Source organism: Gymnoscopelus microlampas (genome assembly GCF_963454915.1).
Source record: "Gymnoscopelus microlampas genome assembly, chromosome: 17".
NCBI lineage: Eukaryota > Metazoa > Chordata > Actinopteri > Myctophiformes > Myctophidae > Gymnoscopelus > Gymnoscopelus microlampas.
In genome coordinates, this window is record NC_139954.1 from 46,061,630 (window position 1) to 46,089,476 (window position 27,847).

At 43.4% G+C, this 27,847-nt stretch overlaps 1 protein-coding gene across 1 annotated transcript; it reads right to left on the reverse strand.

The window, feature by feature from the left end:
* On the reverse strand, positions 1-26,893 carry LOC311064224 (rho-related GTP-binding protein RhoE-like). Its single transcript, XM_084084053.1, has 5 exons — positions 26,621-26,893; positions 24,566-24,653; positions 7,461-7,570; positions 1,913-2,047; positions 1-495 (listed from the first exon to the last, which is right to left on the reverse strand). The coding sequence occupies exons 1-5, from the start codon at positions 26,762-26,764 to the stop codon at positions 226-228; spliced, it is 747 nt and encodes a 248-aa protein (XP_083940179.1). The 5' UTR covers positions 26,765-26,893; the 3' UTR covers positions 1-225.
* Positions 26,894-27,847: the final 954 nt, after the last annotated feature.

Genomic DNA, 27,847 nt, shown 5'->3' on the forward strand with positions numbered 1-27,847 from the left:
AAGACCCCTGCTATAAAATGCCCTTTTTTTTTCCAAAAGGGCACTTCTGGTCAAGAGGGCAAAAGGGCAGGTGCTCTAGCACCAACCTAGAGTCTATCTGTGCACGTCCCTGGAGACGGCTATAGCTCTATGCACTGTGCCCATACGTTCCCTTTGTCTCCTCCTGTCCCCCCAGTACCGTCGTCCACATCGTCCACAAAAAGGTCTCTCTCTAAACCGGCGATATCACATCAACGTACAGCTCTTAGCCTTGTCTTTGCGCAGGTCCGACGCCACCGCCGCCAACTCGGGCCTGCCGGGCATGTGAGAGATCCTCTTGGTGGTGGCCCCCCCTCCCCCGCCCCCCCGGGAGGACTTGCTCCGCTTGACGTTCTTGTTGTTCTTGTTGACGCAGGCCAGCGTGGCAACGTGGAAGATGTCCCGGACGCTGTTCTCCGACTGCAGGGAGGAGCACTCGATGTACGGAGCGTTCAGCTGCTTGGCCATGTTGGAGCCCTGAGAATAAAAACAAAAAAATGTAGGAAACCTGTGATTTTTAGTCATCAAAGTAAACAAGAAATGACAGAGTCATATCATACCAGCTTGCTTGCAAGCTTGTTTTTGGCCCCGATCCAATATTTTAACCCAGTAAGACCCGAGGACGCATCTGTGTGTCATTTTTTGATTTGAGCTATAGAAAAAAAAGCATTATTTTTACACTTTGGGCTATTCAAAAATCGTGAAAATGTGTGCAAATCTTTGAATATATATAACATCAAATCTTTACTTCTGGGGGTCCCTGGAACAAAATGTTTTGAGAACATATGTTTTTTCTTAGGATTTTTGTTAGGATTTAGAAGACATTTGTAGAAGCAAAGATTTGTGTAAAACATGTTTGCTTTAAAATTGCTTAAATTTTTTCAAAAAAATTGCAGATCTACAAGCTCGTAGCGCGGCACTCGGTGCCGCGCTACGAGCTTGTATATCTGCTATTTTTTAATAGCCCAAAGAAATCTTAAAATGACACAGATGCGTCTTAGGTCTTATTCCAAACTCCGCTGGAATTGATAGTTACGTTGCGACAACTTGCGAGCAGTCACCAGGGCAGGCAGGCGTGTCTAGTAGGGTTGTGATGCCATAGCGTGGGAGGATGATCGCCGCTCAGAGTATGGGAAGTCTCCCCACTGGCTTAAAGGACAGCCAATGATGAAAAAGTGGCAAAAGGTCTAGCATAAGTGTCGCACGGGTGTTGACTAGTTGCTCTTCGAGCAAGCTGGTAAAAATAAACTACTGACTGGCTTTTCAAACCCAACTACAATGTGTTGTAGACCATTGGTTCTCAAAGTGGGGTCCGGGGACCCCCAGGGGTACTTGAGGGGGTACCAGGGGGTCCCCAGCTAAATGATGGGTAGGAACCAAATGGACCCTTATGGGTCTGTAACTCTGAGAGTGTCCAAATGGAACCAAATGGACCCTAACGGCTCCATTTGGTTCCATTTGGACACTCTCAGAGTTAAATTAACATTGATTTTACAATATAAATTGGGGTCCCAGGGATAGAAGTGCCCTTAAATGGGGGTCCGTGGCCTAATGCATGTCAAACTGAGGGTCCTTGAAATTAAAATGCTTGAGAATCACTGCTAGAGCTATAAAAATCTTCTCTTATGGGGGTCCCTGGCATATATTTTTCAAATGGGGGTCCGCAGGCTAATAAGTGTCAATTTGGGGGTCCTTACATGAAAATGTTTGAGAACCACTGTTGTAGACTCATAGGACAAAGATGGATGACAAACCTAAGTTTCAACAATGCATTGCGCAGGACATTGATAGAGCAACAATAACATGGTCTATTTCACACAGAATCCGATCTAAATCCGATCAATATTTCAAACGTTCCACCGGCCGTGTGTCTATATCAAGCTATAGCGCTCACCTGATCATATGACACTGGCGTCTGTCTGTGATTGGACAGCTCCACCAGCGTGGTGAGGTCTGTTCGGAGGTCGGACTTGCATCCCACCAGCAGGATCTTGGTGTTGGGACAGAACTCCTGGATCTCTCCTCTCCACTGGGGAAGAAAGAAAGAAGAATAAATGATAGTCTTTATTGTCCCCTCAGGGATATTCATGTTCACAGTCTGTTACGACAGAAAAACACATAACCATACATACAGCACAAAACAACATAACAGTATACACAAAAAACATCCTATCGGCAAAGCAGTTTGAGACCTGAAGCCGATTCTACATGTCTCCTGAATCCCAACAGTATTCTGAAAAACGTATGTTTCTATATCAGTGGTGCTCAATCTTTTTCACGTCAAGGACCCCCAAAATGACAAGTATTTGGCCGCGGACCCCCATCAAAATATGTTGTTCCAAGGACCCCCAGAAACAAAGATTTGAGTTAAAAAATGTTCGCTTTAAAAATATATATATATTCAAAGATTTGCACACATTTTCACAATTTTTCAAAAATAGCAGATCTACAAGCTATGAGCTTGTAGATCTGCTATTTTTGAATAGCCCAAAGTGTAGAATAATGCAAAACTGTTAGGAATTAGAAGACATTTGTAGCATCATCAGGTATCTCTGATCTAAATGGGTTAATGTCCCTCAGTCATTGTCCCTGCAATGGCTGAAGGGACAAACTTCCTACTAAAAGCCTAGGCTGCAATGCCAGCCTGACAGCGTGTTCAAATCCCGATCCTGACGACTTTTGCTGTGTGTCTCTCCCCGTTTCCTGTCAGTCTACTGTCCTATCAATAAAAGGCATAAAAGCACACAAATAAATATATTTTTTAAAAACTGCTAAAACTAACTTTTTCCCCCATTTCAAAGTTCTGTATCTTCGTCCAGATGGCATGAGTCTGAAGCGATGATCAGTGTCATTTGCTAGTGTGAGCGCGAAACGTGTGATGATGGCCTTATAGTTCACACATCAGAAAGAAAGAAAGAAAGAAAGAAATGGGGGAAATAAGCTACGAAGTGAAACATTTCTGTGGCCGTTTGAGACCAAAGAGCCTCTTCAGAAAAATCAAGGGTTTTGCACAGAAAAACAAGTTGTGCTCAGAAAGAAACGGAGAGCTTTGTGAATGACTCATCAGCCACCTTGATGCAGCTGCCCGGCCATGCAGTCCTCCTCCTCAACAACACAAAGGGCCCCTCTGTTGAGCTCCGCCATACTGACTGCAGAAATCAAAAACATGCAGTTTCCCAGGCCTCCTCCTCCTCCTCCTCCTCCATCATGCCTTTCCTCTCTCTTTCAGGGACCAGATGATGATGATGTTCCAATTTCCTCTGTTTGGATACAATGCTCAGTTCTTTTTTTTTCTTTTTTTTCCCCTTTTTTTGTTGTTGTGCTTTTTCTGCCTTTATTGATAGGAAAGTAGGCTGACAGGAAATGGGGAGAGGTGGGGGGGTGACACAAATGTACGTATATGTATTTGGCCGCGGACCCCCCCCCCCTCCCCGTCTGCAAAGGTTTTGTGCCAAGGGACCCCCAGAAGAGAAGTTATAACAATTCAAAATCTTCCCCAAAGTTTGATATTTTTCAACCATTTTCAAAAATAGCAGTTGTACAGTACAAACTACAAGCTTGTATACGAGCTTGTAGATCTGCTATTTTTGATAATACAACAGGTAGTCCCAACCAAGCAATCCGATTGGTTGAAATAGGCTCTCTACTACCCGTGCTCAAACGAGCATGACAGCAGACATAATCAAAATATTACATCAATCAGCTGTGTGCTGATCAGACATCAGTTTGCTTGGGACGTTTGCAGACATAGTAGCTAAATCTGCCATTGTTGTTTGTTTTTTTCCTATATAACTTTATTACAGTTTTGTTTATCTATGTGTTTAGTTCAGGGACGTCACAGGCTCTCAGAAGGTGGGGGGGGTGGACTTTTGGTGGACTATACCCCTTATTTTACACTTTGGCTATTCAAAAATAGCAGATATACAAGCTCATAGCGCGGCACCGAGTGCCGCGCTATGAGCTTGTAGATCTGCTATTTTTGAAAAATCGTGAAAAACATTTGTAACTGTCAAATGTAAACAAATTTTGTATTTTCAAAATGTTGCGTTTTTTGGGCAGATTTTGTTTCGTGTTTTGGTTACTTTATTTCGGTTTTAGGGTTAGGGTTAGGTTATTTAATTCTTATTTTTGCCTGACTATACCGATTTATTATCAAAAAAGATGTCTTTTTTTTTTTTTTCAAAAAGTGGGGGGTATGAAATCACGGATCTGTGAGAGTGAGGGTGTCGCGTCGTACGCACAGTGAATGGCCGTGACGCCCCCCGGTTCAGTTTGGGAAAAGTTGTCTAGCGTGGCTGAGTAAACAGGGTCTCTGTGTCTGTCAGACGGACGCCACCAGAGAGATGTTGTGGGCTGAGGTTACAGGTGGGAAAGGATTCGGGTTCGGGTCAGGGAGGTTTTGTCTCTTAAAAAGGGACATGATGGGACATTGTCCCTTTAAGGGAAGGGTTTTCTGGGTAGCTAGAGTGATGTCACGATGCCATACCTCTAAGCATGTGCTGCTGTGATTAAAAATAAATAAAACGATTGACGCCGTCTGTGTTCCCAAAGAGAGAAGTTGTTGCAGTCGTGTTCTTCCTGCAACTCCTACCAGGTTGAGCTAACTAACCTCATCCTAGGGTTGAGTTAAGAGTTATGCTGCACTCACACTGGCAAATAACAAAGATAACAAAGATAACAATTCTACACAGTGTATTTGTAGCTTGGACAAGCGTTGGACGTATCTTTGTGTCTTCATGTCTGCTGGCTTTACATGCAGAATGATGGAAGCCTGTATGTATGTATGTTTGCAGCTGCCAGTGATGTGAACGCAGCATTAGGGATAAAAACGACATTTATAACAATATATAACCATCCTGAAACATTGCTGTCCTGACAAGTATAATAATACCAACCAACACGTGTGTGTGTGTGTGTGTGTGTGTGTGTGTGTGTGTGTGTGTGCGTGCGTGCGTGCGGAGTGTGTGTGTGTGTGTGTGTGTGTGTGTGTGTGTGTGTGTGTGTGTGTGTGTGTGTGTGTGTGTGTGTGTGTGTGTGTGTGTGTGTGTGTGTGTGTGTGTGTGTGTGTGTGTGTGTGTGTGTGTGTGTGTGTGTGCGTGCGCGTGTGGAGTGTGTGTGTGCGTGCGTGCGTGTGTGTGTGTTCGGCTGCTCGCACATGTGTGTCTGTGTGTGTGTGTGTGTGTGTGTGTGTGTGAGTGTGTGCGCGCGTGTGCGCACACCGTGTCTGTGTGTTCCAACAGAGAGGACGAATGACAGAGAAAAACAGACGGTAATTATGTTCCCTCCAGGGTATGAGCCCCCCCCCCCAGGCCCCCCCCCCCCTCTTGGACCACACTCAACTCAGTTGGCACAATGTGAACCCTGACTGACATCACAGGTCAAAGGTCAGGCTAGGTCCAATGGCCCCATGTCTGGAACTCTGCTGGGAACAAAGGTCCGGCCCGCTGCTCCCAGTGACCTCACGTGTGGATCAGAGGGTCCGGGGTCATCTAAACCCCCCCCCCCCCCCACCCCCCCCTCTCTCGCTCTCTCTCACGGATCTATGTTCCTTCCCTCAGTTCAAGCACTCTAATATGCAGTGGTGGAAAGTAACTAAGTACATTTACTTCACTAAGTACTGTGCTTAAGTACAATTTTGAGGTATTTTTTACTTTATTGTATTAGAGTATTTCCAATTATCAGTACTTTTACTTCTACTCCCCTACATCTCTGAGGCAAATATTGTACCTTTATATTGTACAGTACCTTTGCTCACAATGCGTCGCGATGCGACACATTGTGAGCTTGTAGCTTGTAGCATCGTGAGATTTTTTCTACATTTGAAAACCATGAGTACTTTTACTTTTGGTACTTTAACTCATCTAGTGCCACAATCCGTCAAATCCGTCATAAAAAAAAAATTAAAAAAAAAAGAAAAACAAAATATATATATATATATATATATTTTTTTTTTTTTTTTGAAAAACATGTTCAGAACCCAAGATATGATGATTTGAAGATTTGCTACTCCATCCACTCCTTGTTTAACCTATAACTTAAAAAGGCTGTATCTCGCTTCCTAAGCACTTTTTTTTTTACAATGAATTTTGGCTGTGGCACTCCAGCCAAAATTCCATAAATAAGCTGGGCACTGAATGAGTTAAGTGCATTTTGATGCCAATACTTTTGTACTTTTACTCAAGAACATTTTGAATTCCAGACTTTTACTTGTAAGGGTGCGCTCCCACCGCACTTTTATTTTACCTCTGGGGCAGAATCTGCCAATGCTTTGTCAATGTAAATGCGTGGATTCGTGGAAAAAATCCGCAAGACCAGGCAAAACATGGTCGGCTGCTGTTAAACGCAGGTTGTGCGCGGCCACAGTTTTTTGCAGCCAGCGGATTCTAAAAAACGGGAGTGACCCACCTGTCACTCACTTTCAGGACCCTCCCCGTTAGCCCGCACCACCTTCTGCCTTGAGCACCATGGTGCTTCCTGAGTCTTGGGACGATGCGCCTTCGACTCACCCGATTGGACAGAGGGGGGAAAAGCAGCTCCTGCCTCCAGCAGCTATATGCTTCAAATGGACAAGTCGTGTAGAGCGGATAAACGCACGGTCTTGCGCGACATGGCGGAAAGACCCGCTCTTGCGTGAATCCACGCATTTACACTGACAAAGCATTGGCAGATTCTGCCCCAGAGGTAAAATAAAAGTGCGGTGAGAGCGCGCCCTCACAGAGTATTTCTATATTGCAGTATTGATACTTTTACTTAAGTAATAATTGTGAGTACTTTTTTCCACCACTGCTAATATGCTTGAACTGTTCCTATACTACCTAAACTGCTGTATATAGAAGATACTGTGAAGTTGTTTACATAAAGTAATGTGGCAGCTACTGGGGAAAAAAATGATGCTGGTGTATATACTGTAACACCAAGATCATATGCAAGTGCACATACGCTGACTTTTTTTCACTCTCTCCTTTACTTTTTTTTAAATCTTTTTTGCGGTTTTATCATTATCTATGCTGCTGCATTGCCTGAAGGAAGCCGAGCAAACATTACTCTTATGTACCTGTGTACACAAGATGTAACAATAAAGCACAACCTTGAACCTTGAGCATAATTTATACGCTGTTGTACGCCTGGGTATGGGTGCGGCACCATTGCAAGCCCGAGCTTGTAGATCGGCTATTTTCGGCCGCGTGACACCATTGTTACGACCAAGCATCCTCTCTCGGTGGAGGTACAACGGTGGCCTCTCTCTCTGTGGTACAGACCTACATTTCTGCCAGAGGAGATGATGTTTTTTTTGCCACTTGACCCAGTATCAGAAAGAGTGGCCTTTTCTAGACAGGGGTCAGGAGACTCTGTACTCCGTTAGTTAGGAGGAACAAGCCACTTCCTTCTACGTTTCCAAAGTAAACAAAACACAGTGAGATAAACAGTGACTTCCTTCCCACCTTCTTCAGCACGCTGTCGAGGGTCTCCGGTCGGCTGATGTCGAAGCAGATGAGGACGGCGTCCGAGTCGGGGTAGGAGAGAGGCCGCACGTTGTCGTAGTAGGGTGACCCTGGAGACGAGACGAGAGGAATCACAAACGTGAGATTTAAAAAATAAAAAGAAGATAAATTGCATAAAGAAGGAGGAACATTTCACCAAATGCTTTTCTATAGATAAAGCAATTGAAGCAGGAAAACAAAAATCATACAGTTGTGGGAGAATATATCATTTATAGTTATGTTGTTGCTTAGCCTTCAGAGTCAAGATGTCCTTGCAACAGGCACGGTGCTTATTGTTTTGGGTACAGCTGGGTCTTGTCACAAAGGCAGTTCCTGCCTTATCTTTCTAAAATATATACAGTAGCCGTCCTTTCTCCCTGCTGTCTCTAGTCTAGACTAGAGAACTAGACTTTTATGTAATTAAGTGTCTCAGACTCCTTTTGCGTCAGCAAAACACTGCTTGATCGAGAGTTCTTTGACACAGAGTCCATATATTTGTAAAGGACATCTCTGTTCTCTACCATTAATACTGAGCAGTGGTGGAAATGGTACTCAAATGTTTTACTTAAGTAAGTAAAGTGTACTTGAGTAAAAGCACAAAAGTATTGCTATCAAAATGTACTTAAAGTAACTAAAGTAAATGTACTAAAATGTTTGACAATAGAAGCAGATCTACAAGCTCACAACACGCCCAAAACCTGAGCTTGTAGATCGGCTATTTTCAAATAGCTTAGGTATAAAATGGGGCTAAAGTGGTTAATGTGTGTTTCATAACGTAATCATTTATATCTGCAAAGTAACTATTGTAGTGGAGTATAAGTAAAAGTATAGACAATTGGAAATACTATAGTAAAGTAAAAGTACTTAACTACATTACTTGAGTAAATGTACTTTACACCACTGGCACTGACTTACTGAATCCGTGAATTATTACAATCTCAAGCAAGCAGCTCAGCAGCTGAGCCTATGGGCCCCCCGCAGCGTGGGAATTAGCATAGAAGAATACAGTTATTTCTGACCATAGAAGAATACAGTTATTTATGATAAGTGCACAAACATTGCCAGCGGCCTCACCTTGGGCTCATTAAAAAAGAAATAGGAACTTCATAAAATGAATAGTGGAAGAAAATAGTATTTTCCTACTTTCGGAAGAATAGCTACGCATGAAATGTTTGTCATCGCCGTAGGCAATTAGGTCCCTCAACTCATGGAGGAGAGTGTAAATAATATGCCATTACTGCATTTAGCCGACACCATTATCCACCACGGCTGCAGTGCATATATATATCTTTAGTATGGGTGGCACCATCGGTCATTGCACCCCTAATCCTAGTAGTAAATTATTGCAATTCATCTAGACCAGGGGTCTTCAACAGGGGGTCCGGGACCCCCTAGGGGGTCCTCAGAGCTACTATAGGGGGCCCGCCAAATCTTTGTGTGATAGGATTTAGTTTTTTTTTACATTAACCACTTGAACCCCAGAATTCCTTTTCTGAGGGAAACATTAGCCAGAAATAGCACCTATAGCACCAACGCCTCGCAGCGCGAGGCGTTGAGAGCTTGTAGATCGGCTATTTTTTGGCAAAGAGGCTATAGGTGTAGAGGGAAAAAAGAGCAGACTAAGTATAAAAAATAAAACTTTAATCTGAAACACAATGTTATACAATATAGAGTAGGGGTCCATGCTTCATCTCTCTCTCTCAGCTAGGGGGTCCTTGACCTGAAAACTAGCTGTATCCACGATTCACAGACAATTTCAGGACTTTCAGAACAGGATTTTTTTTTTAATGCCTAATTCACTCATGAAGAATCATAGATCAGTTCTGTCAGACAGCGATGTGATTTAGCATGACATTCAGTGGAGAACAGAGCGGCCACGATTCAGTCTCATCTGCTGAGGTTTCGCTCTAAAATGTGGAATCAAAAGTCTTTAATGTCTTATGAGGCAGCTTTTGTGTTCCACTTCATGTAATAAGATGAAACATCTGAGATGCAGAGATAATAGGCCTACGATCAACTTAGCAGAGGCACTTCTCTGATAGGGCTGTTTTAAGCCGACGATTAATTGTCACACTAATAATTGCGATGAACGATTTACTTGTGTTTTTGGCATTGATTGAACGTTGGATTCTGTTCGCCTTTTTAGGCTTCGTAATAAGAAATTGCACGGGGAAGATATGTCAAATAACTGAAATATACAAAGAAAGTACTGACATTTATACATTTTATACCAAAAAAAAAAAAGGTTAAAATAACGGAAATAGCTGATCTACAGGCTTGCAACGCACGTTGTAACCTTATAGATCAGCTATTTCCATTTTTTTCAATGAAGGAACATTTTTCATTCATTAAAGAAAACGGAAATAGTTGATCTATATGGTCAACATGAAAACGATTATGACGATTATGACAAAATAATTGCGATTATCACAAATAATTGCAATTAGACGATTATGTATTAAATGTGACCGGCCTAATTCTCCGACTGTGACGACCGCCTCTCATAACATAAGAAAAACAAAATGCAACAGGTATGTATGACCAGGGACGTGAACAGATAGACTCTAGGTGGTGCTAGAGCACCTGCCCTTTGCCCTCTTGACCAGAAGTGCCATTTTTTTCAGTTTACAGCAGGGGTCTTCAACAGGGGGTCCGGGACCCCTAGGGGGTCCTCAGAGTTACTACAGGGGGGTCCGCCAAATCTTTGTGTGATATGATTTTTCTTTTTACCAAAACCACTCGAAACCTAGCATCCCTTTTCTGAGGAGAACTTTAGCCAAAAATAGCAGATCTACAAGCCCACAACGCCTCGCGCTGCGAGGCGTTGTGGGCTTGTAGATCGGCTATTTTTGGCAAAGAGGTATAGGTGTAGAGGGAAAAAAGAGCAGACCAAGTAAACAAAAAAAAGTATAATTTACGTGAGCACCTGCCCCTCAAAATGCCTGTGCACGCCACTGTGTATGACCTCACAAACTCCTAACACCCAATCCTTTACGAAAGCATCTAAAAACACCACCTTGACTCTCTCTCTCTCTCTCTCTCTGGGCGTCAGCACCGTGTGGAATGCCACGTCAATGCCAGGAATTCTCGGAATCTTGTTATATTTCCAGATTACTAGCTCCTCCCTAGGAGATTCCACAGGAACTCCAAACAGAGCGAGGTGATGGCTCCCCCCCCCCCCCCCCCCGTTTTTTTAGCTGACAGGTACACAAACAAACCCCTGGAGATGGACTGGGGAGTGGGCCGAGGTATTTAATCATGGCTGTTGGGGTGTGGGGGGGGGGGGGGGGTTCTCCTGTGCTCTTGATGCGTAACTGACAGCTGCTGTTATTCGATGATGACACAAAGGCATGCCTCCTCCAGTGTTGCCATGTCCGCTTGTTATACGCAACTTTTTGAGTGGTGCCAACCACTCCTATATCTGACTTTGTCTGTGTGTCTGTCTGTATGTCCAAAAAACAAACATTGATGACAACATCAATACAGGGCTCATCAAAGGCACCACTCTCTTCACACAGGGTGTGATTTTTTTTTGGGGGGGGGGGCTTATTTTTCTGTGAAGTTGCTTGTAAAAATTGGTTGTTTTTTTTGGTCCGGTTTCTAACGTGTAGTTGCTTTTTTAGGCTTGCTACACACATTTTTGTAAGTATTTTTTTAAACCATTGGTTCTCTAATATTTTCATGCTGTTTTGTGCCAGCGAGCATTTGTGTTAGAATGATTTTTTTTTTGAAAGTTCCAATTATTCCACATTTTATTTCAAGAGTTTTTGGAAAATAGCAGATCTACAAGCTCACAACGCGTCACATCGCGACGCGTTGTGAGCTTGTAGATCGGCTATTTTCAAATAGCCGACGCATATAAAATTAGGCTAGGTAAGTAAGTGCTCAAGTGGCCTAGTCGCTTCTTTTTGGGGCTCGTTTTCCTAGACCTGTGGTTGCTTACGTCTCTCACAAAATCTGGCAACCCTGCGTGCCTCTATAGGAAGCAGCATATATACTGGGGAGGCAGGAGTTCCTCCACTGGAAAAGGAATGTCTAACGACTAACTATAAACCCCACGCAGCGACTTGCACCGCCGGCGCCTTCATGCCGAACATGGTTGAAATTCACGAGACTTTTCTTTCCGACCACTCGAGCCCCAGCCGCCTGCTATTCGATCTGGACACGTCATGTAGCAGCAGGCAAACGTTCAGTGAAAACAGGTGAACATTTTGGGGGGGGGGGGACGGGGGGGGGGAGGGAATAGCAAACGTTATAAGCTAAACGACGTGTCACGTTGCAACACGTGGCGATCTTGCAGATCGGAGTTTAACCCATTAACTGTGTCATTTTTAGATTTGAGCTAAAAAGCATTATTTTACACTTTGGGCTATTCAAAAAATAGCAGATATACAAGCTCATAGCGCGGCACCGAGTGCCGCGCTACGAGCTTGTAGATCTGCTATTTTTGAAAATTCGTGAAAATGTGTGCAAATCTTTGAATATGTATATTTTTAAAGCGAACATTTTTAACTCAAATCTTTGCTTCTGGGGGGTCCCTGGATGAACATATTTTGATGGGGGTCGGCGGCCAAATACTTATAATTTTGGGGGTCCTTGACATGAAAAAGATTGAACACCACTGATATAGAAACATACGTTTTTCAGAATACTGTTGGGATTTAGGAGACATGTAGAATCGGCTTCAGGTCTCAATGGGTTAAACTAGTTGGGCTTCCTGTTTACACATGTTATAGAAGCGGTTTGATCATGTTAATGACAGGGCGATGATGACATCCACAGGTTTTGGTCCGGATGAGAGAATTCCAGGCCAATGGAACAACATATGGCCATCATCTTAGACTTTTTTCTTCTCTTTTTTTCTCTTTTTCTCTCCTTTAGCCTGGGAACGCATCTGTGAAATTTGAGATTTCTTTGGCTATTCAAAAATAGCAGATCTACAAGCTCATAGCGTGGCACCGAGTGCAGCACTATGAGCTTGTAGATCTGCTATTTTTGAAGAATCTTGACTTTTTTTGCAAATACAATATTTTCTTCTGGGGGTCCCTGGAACAAAATATTTTGAGATGGGGGTCCACGGGCCAAATACATATAATTTTGGAGGTCCTTGACATGGAAAAGGTTTGCGCACCACTGATATAGCAACCAAACAACAAAAAATATATGTACTAACTAGACCATACCCGTCGGGGGATATGAGCACCCAAAGTGTGTCATGGTCCGCTTGTTTCACGGATGTGGCAACACCGGCGCTTGTTTCACGCACATGATTTGGCAACCCGGGAGCCAGCGAACACAAAAACGCTAATAAAACAGCTGACATTTGGGGAAAGTGAAAAACGGGCGTTTGGTGTTCCGTGCACATGGTGATGGTCAATGGCTGTGTGCAAATGCAGATCAATTGCTCCAGCCACTGAGGTGAACCGGGCAGAAGAGATTTTGGGGACACACGCACAGACAGAGCTTTGTAGAATTATAGGATGATTTGGCCACGGACCCCCATCTCAAAATATTTTTGTTCCAGGGACGACCCCCAGAAGCAAAGATTTGAGTTTGAAATGTTCGCTTTAAAAGAATACATATAATCAAAAATTTGATTATTTTTTTTTAAATAGCAGATCTACAAGCTCGTATGCGCTATGAGCTTGTAGATCTGCTATTTTTGAATAGCCAAAGTATAAAATAACGGTCTAAGTGGTTACACAGACGCAATCCTGGTTAATACTCCAACAGAACCCAGAGGTGACTTGAGAAAGAACTTGTTGGTTTTTCCAGGACATTCTGAACTGTCTCACAAAATGTGCTGTGGTTTGGAAAATGTCACGACTCATTTCACCACTCATTTCACACACAACCAATTGTTTATTATGTCTGTCAATCACTCTCAGCCATTTAAATCATTTGAATTTGTTTCGCTAATGATTTGCTGCAGTTAATTTAAATGTTTTGAGCGACTGGGCCATGCCGAGCGAGCGTTGCAAACGCCCATTCATGGCTGATAGGCTGACTCTCTGTGTGTGTGTGTGTGTGTGTGTGTGTGTGTGTGTGTGTGTGTGTGTGTGTGTGTGTGTGTGTGTGATACCAAGCTTGCCGCTTGAGTGCCGGACGTAAACCGACACATGAGGGTGAAGTGAGGACATTTTCCAGTGGAGCATGGAAATAATTTGGCCTTCATTCACTACACCACGCCCCCCCCCCCCCCCCCCCCCCCCCCCGGCCCCCCCCCCCCGGCCCCCCCCGCCCCCCCCCCCCCGCACAACCCAACCCTCTATCGATCAGGAGCACAGGTTAGGCTAAGATAGCGTTTTGAGTTGACGGGACAGATGGGTTCATTACAGCCAACTAGACCATACCCGGTCGACGCATCCGTGGGGGATATGCGCACATGATCTGGCAACCCGGGAGGCGACATTGTTTGACACATAAACGCTAATAAGATAGAATAATCAGAGCAATTGGTCCAGCCACTGAGGAGAACCGGGTAGCTTCACCTACTCACCGAGGTTACTAGAATTATAGTAGGATGCTGCTGAACGAACCGTGTGGAAGTACACAAACAATGACACACACACACACACACACACACACACACACACACACACACACACAAGTGTGCAGAGTCCACCACTGACTGACTGACACCTCATTAGCTGCCGTCGTTGCTCAACCCTGAGCCTTCAGTCTGTGTGTGTGTGTGTGTGTGTGTGTGTGTGTGTGTGTGTGTGTGTGTGGTGTGTGTGTGTGTGTGTGTGTGTGTCACACACACACACACACACACACACACACACACAAAGCAAAGCAAAATAAATTCTCACGACATTCAAAACATGTGCCATGTCCTATTATGCGAAGTTGTGAAACAGTATGAAAGGAGAGCCTCCCTAAACTAGCTCAGTTTCCTCAACCAGGCTTCTAAACACATTGCTAGTTTGACCCAGAGCCTTATATTAAAGAGTTCCGCCACTGAGGGGGCAGAAACGGCGTCGGTCACGTGGTTCGTGTAAACTGGAAATAGTGACAAACGCCCATAGACTCCAAAGCATTCCGTAAACTTGCGGTTTAGGACTTTTGTCACTATTCGCCAATAGAAGCCGATGTGGAAGACCTGGCCCGAAGAAGTGGACTGAGGTGACGTAACTCTCCTTGAATGGCTCTGGTTTGACCACTTCAAATTCTCCAATCTTTAGAAAAATAAAAATAATTCCAGGAATTAAATATTTGATTGAATACTTTATTAGTCAGAAATGTCAACAGCACGTGGTGCAGTCATACATTAAGGCAGTGGTTCTCAAACTTTTTCATGTCAAGGACCCCCAAATTGACACTTATTAGCCCGCGGACCCCCATTTGAAAATATAAGCCAGGGACCCCCATAAGAGAAGATTTTTACGGCTCTAGCGGTAAAAAAGAAAATCAAGGACCCCCAGTTTGACATGCATTAGGGCTACGGACCCCCATTTAATGGCATTTCTATCCCTGGGACCCCAATTTATATTGTAAAATCAATGTTAATTTAACTCTGAGAGTGTACAAATGGAACCAAATGGACCCGTTAGGGTCCATTTGGTTCCATTTGTACACTCTCAGAGTTACAGACACATAAGGGTCCATTTGGTTCTTATCCATCATTTAGCTGGGGACCCCCTGGAACCCCCTCAAGTACCCCTGGGGGTCCCCGGACCCCACTTTGAGAACCAATGCATTAAGGCCTAAAAGGACAACACAAAAATGTCCTTGGGGGGACTTGTTTCCATTGTGGTCCTGCGTATTCAATTCATAAACTGTGCAGTGTCATGGTATAGCCACAGTATCGTCAACCTACACGTAAAAAAAAACACCCTTCCTTCCAGGTGAACGGAGGGCCTGCGAAAACAGGACAACCGACAAGACGTATACAGTCGTTGTGTACATTCTGAGAAACAACAGTGAGAGCGCTGCGTCTTCCATTTGTAAACCGATACATCTAAAAGGTGCTGAAGACCTCCCCCCCACCCCCCCCACCCCCCCACCCCAGGCCAGTGAAACGGAACGGGACATTAATCTCCTGGCGATGATGAAGAACACGTTCTTTAACCCATTAAGACCTAGAAACGCATCTATTTTTTTAGATTTGAGCTAAAAAAGCATTATTTTACACTTTGGGCTATTCAAAAATAGCAGCTCGTAGCGCGGCACCGAGTGCCGCGCTACGAGCTGGTAGATCTGCTATTTTTGAAAAATCGTGAAAATGTGTGCAAATCTTTGAATATATATATATTTTTAAAGCGAACATTTTTAACTCAAATCTTTGCTTCTGGGGGGGTCCCTGGAACAAGATATTTTGATGGGGGTCCGCGGGCCAAATACATATAATTTTGGGGGTCCTTGACATGAAAAGGATTGAGCACCACTGATATAGAAACATAGGTTTTTCAGAAAACTGTTGGGATTTAGGAGACACGTAGAATCGGCTTCAGGTCTCAATGGGTTAATGTGCTGAGCAAAGCGTTCTCTCGGGACCTTCGCTCAATCTGGGGGGGTTACTGCATCCCTGACCGTTGACACGCGCTCATTTTTCATCACAAAAGAGAAAGAAAGAACCGGCCCTCCTCTAGCGCTGTACTGTACTGTAAGAATCTCCCCCTCCGAGATGAACCTGCAGATATGGGGCCGGTGGTGATATACTGTGCCTCCCATTTTGAATGAAATGACCCACTCAATCTGGGAACGCATCTGTGTGATTTTAGTCATATTTTGTACTTTGGCTATTCAAAAATAGCAGATATACAAGCTCATAGCGCGGCACTCGGTGCCGCGCTATGAGCTTGTAGATCTGCTATTTTTTTTTATCGTGAAAATCTGCTTCTGGGGGTCCCTGGAACCAAACTTTTTTCATGTCAAAGTCATATGTATTTGGCCGTGGACACCCATCTCAAAATATGTTGTTCCAGGCACTGTAAGGGAAAATAGCAGATCTACAAGCTCGTACCTATGAGCTTGTAGATCTGCTATTTTTGAACAGCCAAAGTATAAACATGATGGTTAAAGTGGTTACACACGGATGCGTTCCCACCAGGTCTGTATGGGATAAAGTGAGTTAGACAGCTACCTCGGAATGCTGGGGGAAAGAATTGTGCTGCCGTGACAACTTTCTGACAGGTAGCATGACTCGTGTGCCTGACAAAACCGGCAGTTCGGATTCTAACCTTGACGTTGAGTCGCAAGTGGGTTTTTACCGTTAGTACCCTGGGTTTGGTTTCTGTCAGGATCCAAAATGTTTCAAGGAGAAACCAGGTATAGCAACAGTAACAGTAACAGTACACTCCCCCAAAAACATGCAGTACTCAATAACAGTGCTTTGTTAGTCCACAGACCTCGGAGATACAGTATTTGACGAGAAACTAAATGTACAGCCTATCGTGAATTAGAGATGTACCAATACTAGGGATGTTCGATATTGACTTTTTTTTTACCGATATCCGATTACCGATATCGTTATAAGCTGGCTTTTTCACCAAAAATCAACTAATTGCCAGGTAACAACATCACATATCTAATCAAATAAAATAGCTATAATATCAATATAATATCTAATACATCTAATATAATACATTTGACAGTGCAGAAGCATAATTGCATTGATGCCTATAACAGGGGTCTTCAACAGGGGGTCCGGGACCCCTAGGGCAGGGTTCCCCAATAGGCGGCCCTGCCCCCAATAGGGGCAACTCTCCGGCCCGCACCAACCAACCCCAAGTATGTCCTGAATGTTGGTAACAGCCGCCCGTGGGGCGGCGTATCGTATGCCAGGAATGTTCTTGAAATGTTTACGTTTTTCCACGGGAAACCCGTGGGGGCGGCTGTTAGGAACATTCAGGGCATACTTTCCCATATTCACCTAGGAGAATGAATGGTCTACTCAGTTCCGACCCTTAGTGACCTATTCGATACCAACGTCCCTATATATGGAGATCCCCATAAATGGAGACAGTCGACACTCTGACATCAGAACACACGTCCTGGGAGCTCCATATATGGAGATAACCAAAACATCCAGGACTGACATCATAGTCCCAGATTCGGGCATAACTGACATAGCCTGCTCCATATATGGATATGCCTGACACTACGTGACATCATCGTACTGACATCAAGGGCCACCGCCAACAGTATAAAGGGCCCTGGAGGGGCCTAAACCCTTCCAGAGTAACCAGCATCAATACCAGCCAGATTAATCACCTTACTAACCAGTCGAACACAGATCACAGACCCAAGGACAAGCAGCAGCTTTGACGATGAACCCATTCCCAACAACGAGCCAGCAGCAGAGAAACTCAGAAGAAAGACCTTACAGTAGTCAACAGTCTACCAGTCTAACTCACACCTGTCAACAATGTGACAAGATTTTCAGTCTGTTAGGTACCCTGAAGACACACCAGCGTGTTCACACTGGAGAAAAACCTTTCCATTGTGAACAGTGTGAGAAGAGTTTCAGTCAGTTAGGTAGCCTACGGAGACACCAGTGTATTCACACTGGGGAAAAACCTTTCTCTTGTGAACAGTGTGACAAGAGTTTTGCTCAGTTAGGTGACCTGAAGAAACACCAGCGTGTCCACACTGGGGAAAAACCTTTCTACTGTGAACAGTGTGGTAAGAGTTTCAGTGAGTTAGGTAGCCTACGGAGACACCTGCGTATTCACACTGGGGAAAAACCTTTCTCTTGTAAACAGTGTGACAAGAGTTTCAGTGAGTTAGGTAGCCTACGGAGACACCTGCGTATTCACACTGGGGAAAAACCTTTCTGTTGTAAACAGTGTGACAAGAGTTTTGCTCAGTTAGGTGACCTGAAGAAACACCAGCGTGTTCACACTGGAGAAAAACCTTTCCGTTGTGAACAGTGTGACAAGAGTTTTGCTCGGTTAGGTACCCTGAAGACACACCAGCGTGTTCACACTGGAGAAAAACCTTTCGATTGTAAACAGTGTGACAAGAGTTTCAGTCAGTTAGGTAGCCTACAGAGACACATAGAAAAGACACACCTATTTGCCTGCGGTTGTCGCTGTTGAGGGATTTTGCCTGTCAATCATCGCCTCTACTCTGCGGGGAGGGGGCAGGATTAATGGACTTTGACATCAAGGGCCACGGGCCAATCACAGCACTTTTCTGAGCCTAATTATTCCGAAAACCCCAGACCACAGAAAATCTACTGAATGTTCAAAGTTCAGTTTTTTGGGGTGTAACTGAGGTCAGAAAACCTAAAAAAAAAAGAAAAACGAATCCCAGGGCTAAATTACCACAACCAATAATAATTACAATAACTAGATGTCAGGGCTGCTTCGCGGTCCAATTTTTATACAATATAGAGGGGGTCCCTGCTTCATCTCTCTCTCAGCTAGGGGGTCCTTGGCCTGAAAACGTTGAAGACCCCTGGCCTATAACATTAACGAGCGTCAACGGGCATCAGCTGGACACACACACACACACCTGCCTTCTGCAGTGCTCTAATTGAGACTGGAGTCTCTTTTCTCAGCTAAAGCCCTTGAATATGATGGAATATGATTAAGGATTACTGTGATTATGGTAAGCTCACATTTCATATCAGACACACCATACAGTAAGAACTCATGTAACTTATTAAAAAATATCCATCGGACATCCCTATAACCCAGTGGTTCTCAAACTTTTTCATGTCAAGGACCCCCCAAATTGACACTTATTAGCCCGCGGACCCCCGTTTGAAAAGATAATCCAGGGACCCCAATAAGATAAGGTTTTTTTTACGGCTCTAGCAGTGATTCTCAACCATTTTAATTTCAAGGACCCCCAGTTTGACATGCATTAGGGCTACGGACCCCCATTTAATTACATTTCTATCTATGGGACCCCAATTCATATCGTGAAATCAATGTTAATTTAACTCTGAGAGTGTACAAATGGAACCAAATGGACCCGTCAGGGTCCATTTGGTTCCATTTGTACACTCTCAGAGTTACAGACCCATAAGGGTCCATTTGGTTCCTGTCCATCATTTAGCTGGGGACCCCCTGGAACCCCCTCAAGTACCCCTGGGGGTCCCCGGACCCCACTTTGAGAACCAATGCTATAACCAATACCATTTTTTCCTTTTCTGATACCGATACAGATACCTACAACTTGCGTATCGGTCGATACCGAGTACTGATCCGATATCAATGTGTCATTTATACAACTATATATATAGGACAGTGGCTCTCAAAGTGGGGTCCAGGCAGTGAGGGGGTTCCAAATGAACCCTTACAGGTCCGTAACTCTGAGTGTACAAATGTAACCAAATGGACCCGGAATGGCATAGACTGGCATACTTGCCGATACCAATACCAGCATTTTAGGCCAGTATCGGCAGCTTTTCTGATACTGGTATCGGAACAACGGAAAAGGGAGAGAATCTGTCATTTTAGATTTTAACCACTCTAACCCGTTATCTTATACTTTGGCCATTCAAAAATAGCTTTATTTGTATAGCCAAAGAATAAAATAATGGTTAAAGGGATAGTTCACCCAAAAACGATCGACTATCGATTGGTCACCGCATGAAGTTGACTTGAATTCATGGATATTTTTGTTTTTGTCGCATTCCTAAGCCAAACCAGGGACGTGCACAGATAGACTCTAGGTGGTGCTAGAGCACCTGCCCTTTGCCCTCTTGACCAGGAGTGCCCTTTTTACAGCAGGGGTCTTCAACAGGGGGTCCGGGACCCCTAGGGGGTCCTCAGAGTTACTACAGGGGGTCCGCCAAATCTTTATGTGATATGATTTTTCTTTTTACCATAACCACTCGAAACCTAGCATCCCTTTTCTGAGGAGAACTTTAGCCAAAAATAGCAGATCTACAAGCTCACAACGCCTCGCGCTGCGAGGCGTTGTGGGCTTGTAGATCGGCTATTTTTGGCAAAGAGGTATAGGTGTAGAGGGAAAAAAGAGCAGACCAAGTAAACAAAAAAAAGTATAATTCACATGAGCACCTGCCCCTCAAAATGTCTGTGCACGCCACTGCAAACATTTGTCTCATTTTAGTCTCAAGAGGTGAATCAACTCTGGGGAGTTCAGTATGTACGGTTCAAAGCACAACTCCCCCCGCCCATACCCCAGGGCCTGTGACACCCCCCCATAAGACCACATTACTGTGCTATGAACCGGCCTGAGGTGACAACTGCAGCACAAGAGACAAAAAAAAACTAAGTGTGGCTCATGGGAGGCAGGAGGGGGGGGGGGGGGGGGTTGACAAAATGCCCTATAGATGACCTCCCAGTTACCACTAATGAGCCACTTAATGGAAAGCTCATTAACGCCTCTGCACATTAGAGAAACAAAGCGCCATAAAGACACACCTCCTGGGAGGCCACTCTCCTTGCCTTTTATCTCATATCAGCGCCACTGACTCTGCAGCACACCTTCACAAAACTCTGTCTTTCAATCCATTATAAGACCGGGAACGCGTGGGTGTGTGTGTAACCACTTTAACCAGATCTACAAGCTCATCTGCAATTGTTTTTTAAAAATGTGATTTTTTTTGGGGGGCAAATCTTTTAACTCACTGACATTTTTAACTCAAATCTTTGCTTCTGGGGGTCCCTGGAACAACATATTTTGAGATGGGGGTCAGTGAGCAGCTCAAATACATTTTGGGTGGTCCTTGACATGAAAAAGTTTGAGAACCACTCATAGCAACATACAGTAGGCTTTTTAAAGAAAAAGTGTTAGGATTTACACCTCCGCCCCATCTCAAAATATTTTGTTCCAGGAACCCCAAGAAGCAAATATTTGAGTCACAAATGTTCGCTTATTCAAAGATTTGCAAAAATTGTGCTATGAGCTATATCTGCTATTTTTTGAGCAGCCAAAGAAATCTAAAACGAACAGAGATGCATTACCGGATTGAACAGGGTGAAAGTGCAGCTACACGTCAAATCATAATAATGTAAATCTCATTTTTAGCACCACTGACTCTGCAGCACACACCTTCACAAAACTCTCTCTTTAATGACATGAGTGATGCAGAGAGAGGACTCATACGTGTGCAAACATGACCCAGTTCAGCGTGTTGTACAGGTTGCGAGCAGAGGGTGGGAGCTGGAGGGGATTCAGGGGAAAGCTAGCCCCACAACAGAGACGAACCCGAACACTCAAACAACCCTGTTCCACTTTTAAACAGAGATAATGTTGGTCAGGTCATGGTACATTTGGCAGCGTTTCACATAAAGGCCAACATTTATAAATGTATGCAGAGATACTGCCAAAATTGTGCAAATACTAATACCATCACAGTAACAGCTGGTGTTACTACAAAACTTCAAAAGCTTGCTCTTCAATTCAAAGCTTGCTCTTCAAAAAACCAAATGGACCCGTTTCATTTTACGCTCTCAAGAGTTAAATGATTGTTAAACATCTGCATTACTTAATTTACAAGAAGTCTCCACAGTTAGAGAATGTAGAAGAATTGTTATTTTGATCAACGTTTGCCTGTCATCTCTCCTATTGGTACCAACATCAATACAGCATGGACAAAATCATTGTGGACAAAATCATATCCAACGACAACAGAATATTCTATGGGTCTGAGAGTCTAAATCTCATCAAATGGTGGTTCCGTGGCTCAAATGCCCAATAAATAATGGACCTTGATATGAAAAGGGTTGAAAACCACTGTTCTAAACCAGAGGTTCTCAAACTTTATCATATCAAGGACCCCCAAAATGATATGTTTTTGGGCCGCGGACCCCCCCACCTCAAATATTTGGCCCCCCCCCCCACCCCACCCCATTTTTACGGCTCTAGCAGTGATTCTCAACCATTTCAATTTCAAGGACCCCCAGTTGACATGCATTAGGGCTACAGACCCCCATTTAATGGCATTTATATCTCTGGGACCCCAATTTTTTATTATAAAACAATGTTATTGTAACTCTGAGAGTGTACAAATGGAACCAAATTGGAACCGTTAGGGTCCATTTGGTTCCATTTGTTACACTCTCAGAGTTACAGACCCATAAGGGGCCATTTGGTTCCTATCTATAATTTAGCTGGGGACCCCCTGGAACTCCCACAAGGACCACTGGTGGTCCCCGGACCACTGGTTGAAAACCACTGTTCTAAACCACTGACTCTCAACGTCGGGGTCCATGGTCCAACGGCTCTGTAAACTCTGAGAATTCTCTGCCCCCCTTCCCCCCCCCCCCCCCAATGTTGTGCCCCATACATAGGTTGTTTGTTGATCTTCTTGGTTCTTTAGGGTGTGTGGGGAGGGGAGGCCACAGTCAGCAAGGAGGTATTGTCTACTAATCTCTAGAGAAAATTCCTTCTCTCTCCCCCCCACCACCACCACCACCACCACCAAACACCAACTGTGTGAGCTCACACAGGCAGGCTGGGGGGTTTACAACCCAACTATCTCCCAGGCCGGGCCTTACAGGAGGTAATTACCTACCAGACCTGGAGCAGCTGGAGATTCCCCAGAGATAAAGAGAGTGTGTGTGTGTGTGTGTGTGTGTGTGTGTGTGTGTGTGTGTGTGTGTGTGTGTGTGTGTGTGTGTGTGTGTGTGTGTGTGTGTGTGTGTGTGTGTGTGTGTGTGTGTGTGTGTGTGTGTGTGTGTGTGTAAACATTTTGTAACACTAACTAACAACAAAGTCACCCAACAAGCAGTGGTGGAAATTTTTCTTACTCCCTCACATTTCTTACTTAAGTAGACGTATCAATACTGCATTGTATAGAAATACTCTGTTACAAGTAAAAGTCTGGAATTCAAGTAAGTAAAAGTACAAAAGTATTGGTATCAAAATGTACTTAAAAGTACAAAAATGTTTTAAAATAGCAGATCTACAAGCTCACGACGCGTTGCGAGCTTGAGCTTGAAGATCGGCTATTTTCAAATAGCCTACGTATGAAATAGGGCTGAAGTGGTTAATATATGTTTTATAATATAATAATTGATATATCTGCAAAGTAACTAGTAACTAAAGTTTTCAAATAATTGGAGTGGAGTAAAAAAGTACAACATTTGCCTCTGAGGTGTAGTGGAGTAGAAGTAAAAGTATAGACAATTGGAAATACTCCATGAGCATACCTCAAAATCGTACTTAAGTACAGTACTTGAGTAAATGCACTTAGTTACTTTACACCGCTGCACCCAAGTGATGCAAGCAAGTGTGTGTCAGCATTAATACCTGAACTTTTCTCAGAGTCAGTCAGTCTATGGACGTAACAGTCATAGGATCAGAAAGAGAGAAAAAAAAGATTGTAAAATAATGATCTGGCAAGTTTATAATTGGCACGCACACACGTCTGATTTGGGGAAAGGTGTGAGGCTGTGAAGCGTGTGTGCGTGTGCGTGTGCGTGTGCATGTGTGCGTGTGCATGTGTGCCTGTGTGCGTGTGCACAGTGGCGTGCACAGACATTTTGAGGGGCAGGTGCTCAAGTAAATTATACTTTTTTTGGTTTACTTGGTCTGCTCTTTTTTCCCTCTACACCTATGCCTCTTTGCCAAAAATAGCCGATCTACAAGCCCACAACGCCTCGCGCTGCGAGGCGTTGTGGGCTTGTAGATCTGCTATTTTTGGCTAAAGTTCTCCTCAGAAAAGGGATGCTAGGTTTCGAGTGGTTATGGTAAAAAAAAAAAAATCATAATCACATAAAAGATTTGGCGGACCCCCTGTAGTAACTCTGAGGACCCCCTAGGGGTCCCGGACCCCCTGTTGAAGACCCCTGCTGTAAACTGAAGAAAGGGCACTTCTGGTCAAGAGGGCAAAGGGCAGGTGCTCCAGCACCACCTAGAGTCTATCTGTGCACGTCCCTGCGTGTGCGTGTGCGTGTGCGTGTGTGTGTCTCTCACTGCAGGCATGGAAAGTGGGCGGGGAGGCTCAGCTTGCGAGAGGACGTACAGTAAACCTCCCCTTGATCTGATTCTGAAGCAGTCTTATCATATTTGGATATTATTCTCCACCTGCAGAACTTGTTTCTTACGATTCTTTGGCATCATATAGCACAATTGTAATAAAGCTACAACCACCATTATTAGGCCAACTATGTGTGGCATTATTATAGGGATCTTACCTGACGTGTCCCAGAGACTCAGCTCTATCCTTTGGGTGTCAATTTCAAAGCTGGCTGTGTAGTTCTCGAACACCGTGGGAACATAATTCTAAAAAAAACAGAAAAAGCCAGAAACAGCAATATTGTTATGAATAGAAAATCATGAATTCATCGCCACGCCCATAATAATGTCAGAAACAACGTACAGTCAGTATATGTCATCGTGTGTGTCAGCTGACTATGTCATCATCATCATCATCATGAACAACTACACTCATGTCCGGCTTAGATAAGTTACTTTGTAACAACACACCCTGTTGTTATACATTGTCCTACAAAACAAACCAATGCACGCCCTTCAATCATCCAAAAAAAAGGTAAGACTTTTATCTAGGACAGTGGCTCTCAAAGTGGGGAGAAATGGACCCTTAAGGTCTGTAACTCAGAGTGTACAAATGGAACCAAATGGACCCTTACAGGTCTGTAACTCAAGAGTGCACAAATGGAACCAAATGGACCATTACAAGCCTGTAACTCTGAGGGTGGACCCTGGAAATGGACCCTGGAAGGGTCCATTTGGTTCCATTTGTACACTCTCAGAGTTATGGGGGGTCCTTGAAATTAAAGGAGAAATCCGGTCATTTTAAGTGTTATGTTTGATGTGTGTCAAATCACTTACCAACGTATAAATGAAAATCGCGTAAATCCACAGAGCCCCCTATCGACCCCCACCGTTGTCATTGTAGGAGGATATAGAATAGCCCAAATTCGCCTATTTTAACCAATGCAAAGTCTGTTTTTTTGCTTCTAGTACTCATTGTTGAGTCCCATGATAATGTAACAGGCGCTAAAACTCCCGACAAGCTAACGGCTAATAACAGAACGAGCTAATGCTGGTTGCTGGTTTCTCTCCCGACCTGGCAACCTGGGGCTGCCATTCAGAGAGATAAGCAGCCCCAGCGTTAGCTCGTTTGTTATTAGCCGTTAGCTTGTCGGGAGTTTTAGCGCCTGTTACATTATCATGGGACTCAACAATGAGTACTAGAAGCAAAAAAACAGACTTTGCATTGGTTAAAATAGGCGAATTTGGGCTATTCTATATCCTCCTACAATGACAACGGTGGGGGTCGATAGGGGGCTCTGTGGATTTACGCGATTTTCATTTATACGTTGGTAAGTGATTTGACACACATCAAACATAACACTTAAAATGACCGGATTTCTCCTTTAAAGTGTACTAGAAGCACTGATCTAGGCTATAACATAATAGTAACCAGTGGTGGAAAGTAACTAAGTACATTTACTTAAGTACTGTAGCCTACTTCAGTACACTTTTGAGCTATTTATACTCTACTTGAGTATTTCCAATTTCCAATACTTTTACTTCTACTCCGCTACATCTCAGAGCCAAATATTGCACTTTTACTCCACTACAATTATTTGAAAACTTTAGTTACTAGTTACTTTTCATGTATAAATTATTATATTATAAAACATACATTAACCACTTCCATCCCTATTTTATACCTAGGCTATTTGAAAATAGCCGATCTACAAGCTCACGATGCCACGTGTTGTGAGCTTGTAGATCTGCTATTTTCAAATATTTTAGTGCTTTTACTTTTGGTACTTTAAGTACATTTTGATGCCAATACAATACTTTTGTACTTTTACTCAATTAAATTCTGAATTCTGGACTTTTACTTGTAAAAGAGTATTTCTATATTGCAGTATTGGTACTTTTACTTAAGTAAAACATTTGACAAAATTTTTTTACACCCACTGACATGTCAAGTCAAGTCAAGTTTATTTATATAGCACATTTAAAAACAACATCAGCTGACCCAAAGTGCTTCCCAAACAAAGAACAAATAGACCTTATAGTCTATTGACAAAACAGAGTAAAAGGCATAAAGAGACAAAGTGCAGAAGAGACAATAACAAAACAGAAACAAAATAAGAACAAGGCAGGGACAGGGAAACAAACAACAAAGAACGAACCTCAATCTATGTTAAAAGCAAGAGTAAAAAAGTGGGTCTTCAATTTTGATTTAAAAATCTCAATAGACATATTACCTCTGGAAAGCAGTCCTTGGCGAACACATGCAGTAAGGCGGTCTTCCCACACTGGCTGTCCCCCACCACCACTATCTTACACTTCACACACTGGGTGGGATCCATGGGTCCTGGTTTAGCTGAGACAGGTTTAGAATCCTTCATTCATTGACTTTTCCCTCCAAGGTGCCAGTAAAAAAACGAGTTCCTCTTCAGATCGACATTATTGTAACGCAGATAATATCGATTAATCCCCCGTTATGATCGCTCCAAAGGCAGTATAGTATCTGTTACTGTAAAACCTTCCACCGTGTGTACGGACTCTATATGGACGTGTCGACGCCGCCTCAGCCCTATATATACGGTGTACAGGCTACGTCCCATAGCCCAGAAGCACGGTCGCGCTGTGATTGGCCAGTTCGTTGTCGGACGGTAATGTGCAGCCGCGGTTGCCGGGACAACCAACCAGCCAATTACCAGCGCGGACGTTCCTTCAGGCCATGGGATGTTAAGACTCCACTCTCACCAGCTCGTGTGTTTGATGTTGGTTGGTGGCGACCGGCCTCCCAGGCTGGGAAAAGAGCGCCCCCTATCTGTCAAGCTGCCTGTCAAAGGCAAAGGATGGAAGGATGATCAAATATCAGTGGTGGGAAAAAAAAGTACAAATTTGTTTTACTTGAGTAAAAGTATCAATACTGCAATGTAGAAACACTCTGTTACAAGTAAAAGTCCGGAATATAAAATTGCTTAAGTAAAAGTACAAAAGTATTGGCATCAAAATTCTTAAAGTACCAAAGTAAAAGTACTCATTGTGCAGTGTCAAAATGTATGAAAATCTTTTGAAAATAGCAGATCTACAAGCTCACAATATACTTAATATACTCACACATTTGTGAGCTTGTAGATCGTCTATTTTCAAATAGCCGAAATATATATAGGGCTGAAGTGGTTAATGTATGTTTTGAAATAACAATCAAAATCTACAAAATATCTAGTAATTCAAGTGTTCATATAATTGTAGTGGAGTAAAAGAGTACAATATTTGCCTCTGAGGTGCAATGGAGTAGAAGTCAAAGTATTGAACATTGTAAATACTCAAGTAAAATAAAAAATAACTCAACATTGTACTTAAAGTAAATGTAAATTGTACTGTAGTTACTTTACACCACTGTAAAGTACCTAACTGAACAAAATAATGAAAATGAAAATGCATATTTTGCATTTTCATTTTCATTATTTTGTTCAGTT